General features: G+C 36.7%; 3 protein-coding genes across 11 annotated transcripts; 1 reads left to right on the forward strand and 2 right to left on the reverse strand.

Moving 5' to 3' along the window:
- The first annotated feature begins 298 nt into the window (after positions 1–298).
- LOC103936128 (phosphopantothenate--cysteine ligase 2) lies at positions 299–4,417 on the forward strand. Of its 5 annotated transcripts, none has more exons than XM_009345969.3 (11): positions 302–506; positions 632–686; positions 916–1,074; positions 1,177–1,300; positions 1,381–1,425; positions 1,535–1,620; positions 2,602–2,654; positions 2,751–2,810; positions 2,926–3,027; positions 3,486–3,605; positions 3,996–4,417. In XM_009345969.3, the coding sequence occupies exons 3-11, from the start codon at positions 927–929 to the stop codon at positions 4,236–4,238; spliced, it is 981 nt and encodes a 326-aa protein (XP_009344244.2). In that variant the 5' UTR covers positions 302–506; positions 632–686; positions 916–926; the 3' UTR covers positions 4,239–4,417. The 5 variants fall into 5 exon arrangements, with proteins under 5 accessions (XP_048439024.1, XP_009344244.2, XP_009344246.2 ...); XM_009345967.3 differs by having other exon boundaries at positions 303–506; positions 903–1,074; XM_009345971.3 differs by lacking the exon at positions 632–686.
- A 73-nt stretch (positions 4,418–4,490) lies between these two features.
- Positions 4,491–6,946, reverse strand: LOC125476697 (uncharacterized J domain-containing protein C4H3.01-like). Its single transcript, XM_048583068.1, has 5 exons — positions 6,489–6,946; positions 6,303–6,377; positions 5,473–5,612; positions 5,180–5,317; positions 4,491–4,878 (listed from the first exon to the last, which is right to left on the reverse strand). The coding sequence occupies exons 1-5, from the start codon at positions 6,730–6,732 to the stop codon at positions 4,669–4,671; spliced, it is 807 nt and encodes a 268-aa protein (XP_048439025.1). The 5' UTR covers positions 6,733–6,946; the 3' UTR covers positions 4,491–4,668.
- A 1,817-nt stretch (positions 6,947–8,763) lies between these two features.
- LOC103957003 (transcription factor TGA7) lies at positions 8,764–12,438 on the reverse strand. 5 transcript variants are annotated; one of them, XM_048582938.1, is made up of 10 exons: positions 11,977–12,210; positions 11,799–11,856; positions 11,504–11,665; positions 11,318–11,395; positions 11,063–11,122; positions 10,896–10,973; positions 10,718–10,781; positions 10,306–10,577; positions 9,990–10,214; positions 8,764–9,562 (listed from the first exon to the last, which is right to left on the reverse strand). In XM_048582938.1, the coding sequence occupies exons 3-10, from the start codon at positions 11,660–11,662 to the stop codon at positions 9,410–9,412; spliced, it is 1,089 nt and encodes a 362-aa protein (XP_048438895.1). In that variant the 5' UTR covers positions 11,663–11,665; positions 11,799–11,856; positions 11,977–12,210; the 3' UTR covers positions 8,764–9,409. The 5 variants fall into 5 exon arrangements, with proteins under 5 accessions (XP_048438895.1, XP_048438896.1, XP_048438893.1 ...); XM_048582939.1 differs by lacking the exons at positions 11,799–11,856; positions 11,977–12,210 and adding an exon at positions 12,241–12,438; XM_048582936.1 differs by lacking the exons at positions 11,799–11,856; positions 11,977–12,210 and adding an exon at positions 12,226–12,438.
- Between the last annotated feature and the right edge of the window lie 469 nt (positions 12,439–12,907).

Raw genomic sequence — 12,907 nt, forward strand, 5'->3', positions numbered from 1 at the left:
TTTGTCACAGGGCTATGTTTGGCATATGGCCCTCTGATTCCTCGGTTGGAGATGGTAAAAAATATGATCATACACTGTTTATTAAAATATTAATTTTTTTAAAAAGGGCTAAAATGAACTCTCAGCAAGATTGGAGATGGCCTAACAAAATCAAGCTCGTGTCCCTCTGCCCCCAAGAAACATCCGAACACCGCAACTTCAATTTCAGGTTTCTTCGGTTTATTTTTATTTTTTATTTAATTGTGGTGCTGTTTAATTTTTATTTAATTTTCATCACATTGACCTTGGATATTTTACCCTCTACTGTAAACAAAAAAAAAAAAAAACAGTTGAGAGGTCGTTAAAAAGTTAAAAAACTTTGTTTTTATCCTTTATATTTTCGCGGGAATCAACGGCTACGAAACGTTTCACCGTTCGATACTTCCCAGAATATTGAATCACAGAACCAAAAGACAAACCCACTTCGATTCGATTTTCAGCAGCTGCTCTCAGCTCTCTCACTGCAGGTAGTTTTCGTTTTGGGAAATTTTCGAATTTGGATCATTGCTCTGCTTTCGAATTTTGAATTTGCTCTCAATTCAAATATATTGTGGAATTTCATGACTAATTTTTTATTTTTTCTGATTTGTAGTGAAGTTCTGGTTTGAAATCCCATCATACATATGTGGCCTTTGGGAATTTAAGGGGTATATTTTCCCCAATTTACAGTCACCTAACTCATGATCCTTGGGTTTTTTTTTTTTAACACTTTGTGTGGTCAATATTTATCTGAAAACAATGGGTTTTATTCCGTATCATTTCTAACATGATAAAAATCTGATCTTTTAGTCCTTTTCCTACTTATATATGGTTATTAATTATGTTTATGTGAAAATTGAGGGTTTTTTGTGGGTTTTGACAAGGAATTGGCTGTAGGGCAACCTCAAATGGCTTTATCAAAAGGGTTGGAAGCTCAAAAAGAAATACCGGATGCTGAAATCAAGTCATTTTTCGACTCAGCTCCTCCTTTGAAGAACAGTGATGATATCATTGGAAAGCTTGAGGGATTTGTGAAGAAGAATTCGACACCTTCTGGTATGTTTACCTTTTGATTTGTCGCATTTATATTTGTCGTTTCTTTTTCTGGGTGATAGAGTATGGTTAAGTGGATTTTGATTGATTTGAAATGTGATGTAGGAAGTGGAGGAGCTAGGAGGGTTGTGTGTGTGACATCAGGTGGCACCACCATTCCTCTGGAGCAACGATGTGTTCGCTACATCGACAACTTCAGCTCAGGTCACAGGGGAGCAGCATCCACAGAGTATATCACTCTGCAAATCAATAAGTATGCATTCTTTAGTAATACTGACTTATGGATTAGACTTATCTGTAACGTTGCAGGTACTTTTTGAAGGCAGGTTATGCTGTTATTTTTCTATATCGAAGGTAATTTCTGATTCTACCATTTTACATATCATTTGGTCATTTCAACAATTTAACACGATAGAAGAGAATTGTAACTAAACTTTTTGGATTATTCCACAATGTTATGCAGGGGTACTTGCCAGCCATATTGCAGATCACTTCCCGCTGATCCTTTGCTTGAATGTTTTGAATATACGGATGACTCAAATATTAACGGTTTGTAGTTAGTGTTTGCAAAATGATTATATGTGTCTTTTCTCTTTCTATGTAGAACAAAAAATGGACATGGATGACGGGAGAGAAACTTATGTTTCCTTCTCTCTAGTTTAGGGATCAAGAATGATACTTAACTTCTTGAATACCAGTACATTAGCAACAAATTACTTCTACCTTGAGAAAAGGCATGAGATAGAAACACAGTCATTGTGCAATGGATATTTAATTACATTTCTCAAATAAGTAATATTGATGCCCTAGCTAACAATGAGTCTCTTACAAACCTTAAAGGCAATGTAATAAGCTTTTGACTCCTTGATGGCAATAGCTTTTGAGTACTGGTTGATTCTTGACTATTGGAATTAGAGCCAACCGCAATGTGCAGGTTAAAGTTCCGTAAGATGCTAGTGGCTTGATTAAAATGCCTAGGCATACATGCGCGTAGTGCTAAGTCATTAAAACTCTTAGATGAGTGACTATACCCAAAAGAAGAGTGTGATTGGTCTCGTATCATAGAGTAGGCTGATTGAACTCAGCTTAGAAAGCAGGCTGGAAGGTTATATCCAAAAGGTTAGAGTAATTAAGCCCTGAAGACTCTAGCTTTTGAGGCTGTTCTTGAGGAAAAATTTAAAAAACAAGAACTCAATTATCAGAGGAAAACCAAGCTGTTTTTGTCTGCATTAGTAATAGAGATGTCAAACTTTCTGCTTGTCAGCTACATTGATGTTTCCATTTGTTTTGACATGTTTGTGTGAGTAACTATGATATTAGATTTTTGTATGCTATTATAGGATTTGATTGTAGAGTTAATTATCAGAGTTGGTTTTGTGCTTGATGATTGGGTTTTGGGGAGATGGGAGACAGGAATTTTTGAAGTTTTATTTGCAGCTTTGTGGTGATGTCGAAAGTTAAATCTGACAATATTATACATATCTTTGACAGTCCTTATTGAGATGACTAAATCTTGTATTATATTTCCAGTGTGCCAGTCACATTCGGAAGCAGTGAGGAATGCCATCACTGAAAGTCATGCTGTACGACCACTTATATTTATCTTTCATTGAGTATTATATGTATTTACTTATTGCATATTTTACTTCCTTTATATGTGGGGATTTATTCTGTTGCAGGCAGTAACAGGAGGCCTCTTGTTAAAACTTCCCTTCACAACCATATTTGAGTATCTTCAGGTTCGCTTCAGTTGGTTATTAACTTCCCTTCACAGCCATATTTGAGTGTCTGGTTGTTTTAGATATAACAGTTATCCTCCTATGCTTGACTAATCTGTCTTTGCATTTTGGGCAGATGTTGCAGATGATTGCTTTTTCAATAAGAAGTCTCGGGCCACATGCAATTCTTTACCTTGCAGCTGCAGTGTCTGACTTTTATGTTCCTTGGAAAAGCATGGTAATGGTTTAATATATTGAAAAGTTATGTCATACTTGCTCTGGCTGCATTCTGTAACCCAATCGACAGATGACAAAAGCTACCCCTTTTAGAAATTTGAAATGCGTAGAAATGACTTGATTGTGAATTTTGGAAGCTTGGTAGCATTTCTTTAAGGGCTTATATATGAATCTCTGCAGTTAGATAACATAATCCAGTCCTTTGCAAATTTATACAGGACATGTTTATGATCACAATATTCCTCTGAATATATAGGAATGGGTTGACATGTGAATCCTGGATGTTTAATTAATCGCTTGTTTGAATGAAAAAACTGTTATATAAGGAGATCAGTGGTCCGAAAGTTGCTTATGAAATTAAGGAAAAAGAATCATAATACTCCATCTTGTGTCGCGTATAAGTTTCATCCAAGTCTAAGCATTAGCTGCACCACTTCTTAGCAAAGCATGATTGTGCAGGCAGAACACAAAATTCAGTCAGGATCTGGTCCATTGGACATGCGACTTGTTCAGGTGCCAAAGATGCTATTAGTGCTGAGGAAAGACTGGGCGCCAACGGCCTTCTGTATATCATTTAAGGTTAGATAGAAGCTTCTGCTTATTTCTAATTACTGGCATTTCCATTCATTAGTTCACTTGCTGCACTTTAGCGGAAGAGCTATTTTTTACTTGCATCCATAGACTATCTATATGAGATTTTTTTTTTTTTTTTGGTCGAGAAGGGTTGAGGGCGTGGCTGGGTAGCAGTAACCTGAAAATGACATATTTCTGGTAGGGGCTTTTCGTTTAACAGATCTTCCTCGACATGCATGATGCAGTCATATATGTGTACCTCTAAATAATCAAAATCATACCCCTTACCCTTTTAGCTTTGTCATATAATTTTCATCTGCTAAAAGTTTTTGACAGATTACAAGATGCAGTATTACTTTTTGGAGTTAAAAACCTTTGACATGCTTGCCTAAACAGCTAGAGACGGATTCGAAGATTCTTTTGGAGAAGGCTGATATGGCTCTTAAGAAGTACAAGGTGCATATGGTTGTAGCAAATGAGCTTTCAACCCGCAAGGAAGAGGTTGTAGTTGTCAGACGCAATGAAAAGATATCAGTTCGCCGAAACCAGTCTCTGGGTGTTGATGATGTGGAGAAACCGCTTATTGACCTTATCGTGGGAAGACATTCGGCTTATCTCGAGAATCCTGATTTATGGTAAGTGTGCTTGATTTCATCCGACAGCGGACCAGTGCAACAAACAGTTCCTATTCTGTTCAAGGTAGCTGTTTTATGTCAGCGTAGAATGTAGCTGTTTATGTCAGCGTACTACGTTCGAGCAAAAGATTGCAGAACAAATTTGCTCTTCAAAGCAATCAAATTACTTGTACTCTTGATGCAGAGACCTGGTGAACTTTTGATAGATCTATTTGAAGCATATCAACACAGGTGCACGAGAACGGATGCACTGATATAATTAAATGGGATTTTTTTCATTAATTTCTATAAATTTCTTCAACGAAAGATATATACAGATTAATTTTTCTCTCGTTGTTGAATATAAGTACGGACGGATTTGTCTTCAGCGGCCGTTACAAAGTGTATTCTATAGTACAAATTACACTGTCAGAAGCCAAAGAGGAAATCTTGCTCTACCGTTTTTCTTCGTCCTGTGTGTCAAGCTCAAGTCCCTCCGCGGCTAAAAGCTGACCGATGAGCTTTTTCTTGTCTTCCTCTGCTTTCTTTCGCATTAGGTCCCTTTTCTTTAAGACTAGTGTGTGTCGCTTGAGGGTACTGGAGAAATACTCTGCCGAGGCCTTTTTTTCTCTTGCCAGGATTCTCTTCTCTTCATCTGGGTCAACCTGGATGTCAAATACATTGATCTTAGGCCATAAGACGAGAAACGCAGCCAAAACAAAAGAACACAAAAGCTTTACTATAATTTCAAACAATAGATCACAGAGAGAAGCACGAGCTTCTGAACATAGTGTTTGATCAGTAATGATAAGAGTACAGATCGCCGTCGATGTTTTGCGCATCCGGCAAAGGGCAGAGCTTTGCAGCATTTATCAAACCGTTTGAATACAGAAATTCCATTTTTATTTCCGACTACCGAAACTATTCTTCACAGCTGATTCGTGTACTAGGAGAATGATTCTATACCTTGGAACGAGAAAGTCGACGTGCACGAATATTCATCTCACGCTGCTGTTGCTCTTGCCAAGCAGCTATTGCCATATCACCTCGCTGATCAAAAGCTTTTCGCTTCTTTATTAGCCACTCCATCCATGCTTGAGATGCCTGATATAACAGTGCACACAAAGATTCCGTTACTAAAAAAACATACAAGCTGATCTGTTTACAAATCATGAATCTACTCTACATTTTCCTGTATCTATCCTAAAAATATAAGCAAGAAACTACAAGGCAACTTATATGCAAACTACAAATCTTACTTTCATTGGGTTGAGTCGGTTATCCCTATCATATTGTTCCCTCTTCTCGTCATCCATGAGCAACTCATAAGCAGCTTGAATCTTAATAAATCTAGCTTCAGCTGTTTCCCCCTCCTCTAGAGTCCCTCTACCATCATAGACTTGAAAACGGAAAGAAATCAATTTTGAACGTTCAAGCAAAAGCTAATAGACCATAGGAAATGGCACAAAATATTAGGAAGAGCACATTTACTGATAATCTAACTTTTTTACACCTAGAAACCAATACATGCAGCAATCTAACACACAAGGAAAGACGATAAGCAATATGCCTGATATCAGTTTTTTTTTTTTAAAAAAAAATCACATGAAAATTAAACCACTCTTGGAGACTAGAATTGGATTCGAGGAATATGAGGGAAGAAATGGATGCCAACTTCAAAATTTGAACAAGTTGAAAGAATTAGATAGATTAGTCAGAAACCTTATCCTCCTTCAACTTGGACAAAATTTGGAATGGCCTTCGTTTCTTACTCTAGTCAGTTATCCAATTCCAAATCTAGGCCTCAAACGCAGCCGTAAGGAATAAAAACAACTTCCAATGTCATAAGCCCTTTTGCACAATAACTTTGTTGCACACAAATTGCAAAGATTCTTCAAGTTGAAATTAATGACGATTTTACTGAAGGGTTTCACCATATTAAACCAACAATTGTTTACATACATTATCTTCTTACAAAGTATTTCTTTTGATTTGTGATTAACACATAACACCACTAGCAAAGTAGCAAATTACAGATATGAAATCGAAAAATTCGAAAAGAATTTCGAAACAAGACAAGGGAGCATACCATCTGGATGATAAAACTTGGCCAACCGTCTGTAAGCAATCTTTATCTGGTCATCGTCAGCGTCCCTCTCTAATTCTGATTTTCAAAAAACAAAATCCAAAAATTAGAAAGTTAAAGACAATAAATATGTTACAAATTCCAGATTTTTTTTTTTTAAAATCAAAGGTTGAAGCTTTATCCAATTACCAAGAGTTTCGTAGGGAGATTTGGGATGGTCCCAACTGGAAGCCCTAACCACCGTCCTTCTCTGATTGACCCGGGACCACGAGCCGCCCCAATTCAATCTCGCAAAATCGGACACCGGCGGAAAGCGAGGACCGCAATTAGGGTTTCGAAATGAAACCCTAGAGCCGAAGCGAGCTTGGTGTCTGCAACACACGAAGGACGTGAAGACCGTGTGCGGCCGACAGATGGTTCTCAAATTGCTCATTGTTTTGTTCTCTTCAGCTAATATCTCAGCCTGTCAGATCGGAGATCCGACCAATTTGGAAAGAATTGGACACAATCAAATTGGAAATGGAAATTGGGGTTTTCAATTTGGGCTGCGAAGGTTGAAGGCGTCAAGGAAGTGGAAAGGTTCTGAACTTCTGATAATGAATATTTTTCAGAATCTGGGTTTTTTTTTTTTGCCTTTTTTTTCATTTTAATTTGTAATTTTGGTTTTTATATTTTCCTCTTTTATTATATTTTTCACGGGAAATTTTTGTGGACAGAGGCTTCCTGCAGCATGACAGTTAGGATCTTGGACTCACCCGCCAAAAGTGAAAACAAAAATAAACACAGTACCCCAAAACTATGGTATTTTACGAATTATCTTTTATTATGTCAATCTACACTGGGTTAGCTATAATAATTTTGTTCAAAATATACCATTGACGAGAATCGAATTTAAGACATATCACTTACAATGACGATGAATACAACTATATTGTAATACTAAATAACATGATAATTGTTATTAAACTATTGGCCAAGAATGCACATTCATATATAATTTTTCATGTATACATAAGTCTACCCTCAAAGAATTTTTTTTCTGTTGTAGTTGTATACACTAATTGTATACGTATCTCTTTTCACGTCACACAAAAGAATGTTTCGTACAACAACTTCAACTAAGTTTTTCTCCTAATCTTGCATGGAATTTCATGTTCAGAGTTCAATTTTTGAGCTCAAAAGCGGAACTTTTAGCTAGACTTAAAATTGTGTATCTAATGTTCAAAATAATCAGGCAAAGTTCCCAATAATATAAGAAATGAGGTTAAAATATAACTCAACAAACCTTGATATTTCAGACAAATTTACACATTTATTTAGTGTTAATAACTTAATATCCCTCCCATTTCAATCAAACTAGTATATGCTACAAGCATTGGACAATGGAGATTTGACTTGAAAACCTATATGTGTGTTTTGAATTGGTGACACTCAAGCACTAAAACTTCTTCACATTTACAGCTTCTGTAATATATGTATCAATGGGGACTAGGTGATAGCTGACTGTCGGTTCACGGGGGCGAACGGTCCACGGAGAATCGAGGGCACGTAGCCGGTGAAAGTCCTCCCTCAGTGCAAGCAAGCCTCGAGCTGCTTGGTGCCCGTCGTTTAGGATCTGAGACATTTTCTGCAACGTTTCCTACCGGAGCAACGTATACAGTTCAGCAAAGTAACAAGGAGTCCATTGTCACAGTGGTAGTTGATAATACGATAATCTAGATGGGAATAGGTATTTCCTGCTTTATGCTTATTAACAATTTCTTACCTCATCTATGTTTTAGTTCAATAAGTTCAAGAAGTTATATAGCAGAATTATAGTTAATATTAAAATGCTGCATTTTTACAAGGCAAATGTAAACAAATAGAACCTGTTCCGGTTACAAACTTTTAATCAACACTAGAACTAGACCGATACATTAAACGGCACCAAATCTTGGTTTATTTGACTTATTCTCTGTTTAGATCCTTAGCTCTATTTGTGATTAAAAATTGGTAACTATATGTGTAGTTTGAAAGCATAGTTCTCACATGTTTGACCCCAAAAAGAAAAACACAGTCCTTATGAAGCCACAAATACCTCAAAACAAATAACGCAAATATTTGGTCTTTTTCAAAACCTGAATTTCATAGGAATATTTTCGTCATATCGCACACAACGTATATTTATTTTTCAGCAGCACATTCGTGTGATAATAAACTGCATAATATTTAGTGGTAGGTGTTTATTTTATATTGATGGATGATTGTAAACAATGAACTCTAATAACTTTGAGGTATAGGAGAAAACTAAAAATTCACTACATAATTAAGATTTAGTCGATTCACGATATGCCGATCATCAAAAGTAAAATGTTAACTAGAAAGATCACTAGTGCTCAAACTTTTGTAACAAAAAAGTTCGCATCAATTTTGAGCCAGTTTAGTTTTGACCGTAAATCACACAAACAAAAGAATACACAAGATATACTCTGGTTCATCCTGAGTTGGGTCTACATCCATGTGGTGTAGATCCAGTTTCACTATGTAAATATATGTTACAATGGACATAAAGGCTTCTTGCCCTTGATAGAGTAAAAGAGGCTATGAAGGGCCATCCCTAAAATGATCCTCCCTTTATAGAACAAGGGCTTCCTCTTCGACCCAAAAAACAAAAAGACCAAGGGCTTCCTCACCTCGTACATAGGTTAAGTAGTGAGACCAAACTATGATACAACAACTCTTAACCTGGCATTCTCGGAATTCCAACATATTGTTTTAGTGTTTATTTTACCCTTCCCGCGCGAAAGAGAAAATTGTTGGATGCAACGGGTCCTCCATGCATGACTTATGTGGATGTATTGTTCAGAATCATCAGGCCATATACAGGAATATATATATCAATTGTGGCCACAATCTAATAACTCGACAAACTTAGTATATGCTACCCTTAGAGAAACTTAGTATATGCTACATTCATTGGAGACCTAACTTGAAAACCTACATGAATAGGTAACACTCATGAACTGAACTTCTTCATATTTACACGGTTACACCTTCTGAAACAGGGAGATAAAAGTTCATACTAATGGAACAAAGAATACATATAACTACGGAGAATACGTTGCAGCTGACTATGTTGGTTTACGGGGACGAGTAGTCCATAGAGAACTGAGGGCACGTAACCGGTGAAAGTACTCCCCCAGTGCAAGCAAGCCTTCCGCTGCTTGGTGTGTTGTGAGGATTCGAGACATTTGCTGCAGCGTTTGCTGCCGAAGGTGATCTGCCTGCCATGGACAAGAGAAACATACTTTCTACTTCAGCATACTAATTAACAAAGGGTCAACTGTCAAAAGGTATTTCATGCTTTATGCTTATTAACAATTTCTCACCCCATTGAAGTTTGAATTCTTCAGTAAGTTCATGAACTTATATGGCAGAATCTAAGTCAAATTGTGTTGGGGCATTTTTAAGGGAAAACGGTTCGGTTACAAACTTTTACCAAAAAATAGAACTGAAGGGACAGTGGGACACTAAACATACACTCAAGGGGCTCTAAACGTGAGTTTATATACGGCTTATGCAGTTAGTAACCATTATATTTGTACATATTACCCATAATCTAAATATAATTAGTGTTGAATATGCAATTTTATTAAATCCCCTACACTTATGAGACTAATTGCAAAAACCATTATTGAAATCTGATGTCACCTGGCTCACGAAGCTCTCTAGTGCTTCAAGCTTCTCAAGTGCAGAAGTCATCTGACACCCAATACCTTCACTCATTTGATCAGCTGCTATGCTCAATGCCAGAGTCTGCTGCAGTTTGTCCATTCCCTGTGATAGCGCATCCTCCGCTTGCTGTGACGATTGCTGCAGGTTATAGAAGTCCAGAAGTTGTTGATCAGTCAATGGTTGAAGCTGTGGCAACACAATCTGAAAAAGCGAAACAATATGCACCATGTTACACAATAAAAAAACTGTACTATAACTCATCAGAAATAATGTGAACTAAGTTCAGCGTTACATTTAGCAGCTCCGACGGGCGAAATCCACCAATCCAATGAAAATGGCGTTCGACTGGTGTTCTCCATATGCCAGACAGTAAGTAAAAGATATCAGCCCTTGCAGCATCTGCCTTCATTCGGAAAAGAATGGCATAGTGGTTCAAGCCACTGTCAACGAGTTTTCGAAGTTCTATGTCTGTTGCATGATCACGCAGTGCATTTTTGAGTTCAACAATTTGTCTGTGTTGTTCTTCAACCCAGTGTACATATTCCATCTCAAATGTAGTGATCTCTGCAAAGATTTGCAGATGGAATTACAGAATGGAACTATAATCACAATAATCTACGAGAATCACCTAAAAATTCTCAAAAAAATAAAAAAAAGGAAAATAGTGATCAGGTCATTAATATAAGGAGTTCAGAATCACAAACCTGAATTCAAAGCTCCATTGTATCCCATATGGCTAGTACCTAATGAACTGCTTGCATAGGCACCCTGCAAATCAGGCAGTTACGGGTTCATCCAATGATACTAATTCAATTCTGATTAATAAGGAAATGCATCGGGTAACATGAACAAAGATGAAAAAAGTTTCTTCTTTTAACTCACCCGTTTTCTAACTCTGTCAATTTCCAGTTCCAGCTGTGCCAATTTTAAGCGGCTTGTTTCGAGTTGTTGAACATAAGCCTGTGGTAGTACAAGAAATCATTCAAATAATTTCACAAGTTGTAGCAATGAAATAGACCAATAAATCAAGACATGTGATTCCTACTCACCTTTTTTCGCATACGACTCTTTCGTGCAGCTTCACGATTTTGTTCTAACCGTCGCTGCACCTGTGTATATGTGCACTTCATAATCAACTTACACGAAAATGAATACAAAAAACAAAAATTGCATCGATGATAGTACGATCTTCTTTATAATTGATGAGATAAATGAATAAATAACAAAAACATGACACAAATATGTTGCCTTGCTTGGAAAGAAAGAAAGACAGACAGACAGTAGGGAGAGCAAAGCTATATCACCTTATCAGCAGATCTGCTCGGTTCGTGATCATTTCCGTTTCCGGAAGGCAGCATGGGTTCATGAGAAACAAATCCAATCTAGAAGAAGCAAAATCAGAAAATTAATTTAAGTTCATCAATCAGAACAAATAAAGTGAATCTAACATTGAAGAAAAAGGGAACAAAAGATTGGTTTTTCGGTTTCACCTTGTTTTCGATACCAGAATCCTCTTCTAGAATTGTGGAAGCAGCTGTGTTAGAGGTGTGATCACCTCTGAAGGTTTCTTTCCACACACCAATTTGGCGGAATGGCTCGTATATCCCCATTTGTCTTGAGGTGGCAAATTGAGTTGATGAATAGCTCATACTCTATCAACAAATTCAACAAACGAAACAAGTAAACAAAGAGATTTCATAACCACTCTGCTGCAAATTCACAGCTCCATGAATAAGACCAATAAATATGGCCCATAGGTATGCGCAGACAGAATCGGTTACAAACTTTTAATCAAAAACATAACTGCGGTACGCTAAACAGACAAACTTGACTACAAAATGGCCTGAAAATTCAGAAATTGAAAACACATAAGGTAACAAGCAAAATCCAAACAAATTATAACTTGAAATTGTCCTCAACTTCTAAGTTAACTACAGTATCAGAAAGTTGGATGATTGGGAACCTTCAAAACTTGGAAACGATTTGCATGGTGAAGTAGAAGCCTCCACAAAAACCAGAAGAAACATCAAAAAGCAAAGAAGACGCATGAAAACATGAAAAGCTTACACTTTAAATAACCACAAGAAGTGGATAAAGATCAGTAAAAAGTTGGGGAGGGAAGTAGATAATTGCGGCTGTAATATTATACGATATAAACTCCTCGCAAGAAAAAAAAAAAAAAAAAAAAAAAAAAGAGGATGACTTTAATTACGTTATAGACAATAACTTGAAATTTCAAAGCCTTGAGTCATTCAATCCGACCCAACAAATTAATCTTGATTAATTTCTTCAAATGTGGGAATTAATGGAGGAAGATGACGAATTGGGTTGTCTGGGTTGGGTTGGGAGGACCCTGGCAATTCAACACTCCCACTGATCATTTGTCACAAAATTTCTCAGAGGCTTTTTAAGCACAAGTTTGCAGGAACCCATAAGCCGTCTGTCCACCTTAAAATATTCATTATTTTCCCAAAGAGCACTAAACGTTAACGTCGCAACATCCCCACTAACGTCTTATTCATTACTTTTTTTTTTTTTTTCCTTTTCTTTTGCTTTTGCCGAAAAAACAAAGAAAAGAAAATTATGCAAAAAAGAGAAGAAATAATTGTGCATTTGGAAATTTTTTTTATGGGTGCTAGCACATAGTGTATCCTGAATATGCTATATAATGAGGGTAGACTATAACATTGATATATTACCCCTTTATGATATATTAATAAATATTAAGTTTATTTGTTGTAATTAGAATGAAATATTAACGTCATGTGACCGTATTTTTAATACATGAAAAAGTTAGTCGTGTGCTAGACATACACAACGTAAGTTGGCTAATGAGAGCATCACTGCATCAAGGTAAACCCTAATTGGTGAACCGATATGCAATACACCACAAA

This window comes from the organism of the source record quoted next, unplaced genomic scaffold, assembly GCF_019419815.1.
Source record: "Pyrus x bretschneideri cultivar Hongxiangsu unplaced genomic scaffold, Pyrus_bretschneideri_v1 Contig2, whole genome shotgun sequence".
NCBI classification, from domain to species: Eukaryota; Viridiplantae; Streptophyta; class Magnoliopsida; order Rosales; family Rosaceae; genus Pyrus; species Pyrus x bretschneideri.

Excerpts from the sequence above, each read along its gene's own strand:
- LOC103936128 (XM_009345969.3), top strand. The coding sequence starts at position 927 with ATGGCTTTATCAAAAGGGTTGGAAGCTCAAAAAGAAATACCGGATGCT. Across the intron at positions 1,426-1,534 it reads GTTATTTTTCTATATCGAAG|GGGTACTTGCCAGCCATATT; the intron begins GTAATTTCTGAT and ends AATGTTATGCAG. Across the intron at positions 2,811-2,925 it reads CCATATTTGAGTATCTTCAG|ATGTTGCAGATGATTGCTTT; the intron begins GTTCGCTTCAGT and ends CATTTTGGGCAG.
- LOC125476697 (XM_048583068.1), bottom strand. The coding sequence starts at position 6,732 with ATGAGCAATTTGAGAACCATCTGTCGGCCGCACACGGTCTTCACGTCC. Across the intron at positions 5,613-6,302 it reads CAAGTTTTATCATCCAGATG|TCTATGATGGTAGAGGGACT; the intron begins GTATGCTCCCTT and ends TCCGTTTTCAAG. Across the intron at positions 4,879-5,179 it reads GTCGACTTTCTCGTTCCAAG|GTTGACCCAGATGAAGAGAA; the intron begins GTATAGAATCAT and ends TTTGACATCCAG.
- LOC103957003 (XM_048582939.1), bottom strand. The coding sequence starts at position 11,662 with ATGAGCTATTCATCAACTCAATTTGCCACCTCAAGACAAATGGGGATA. Across the intron at positions 11,396-11,503 it reads ATTCTGGTATCGAAAACAAG|ATTGGATTTGTTTCTCATGA; the intron begins GTGAAACCGAAA and ends TGCTTCTTCTAG. Across the intron at positions 10,974-11,062 it reads AGAGTCGTATGCGAAAAAAG|GCTTATGTTCAACAACTCGA; the intron begins GTGAGTAGGAAT and ends GTACTACCACAG.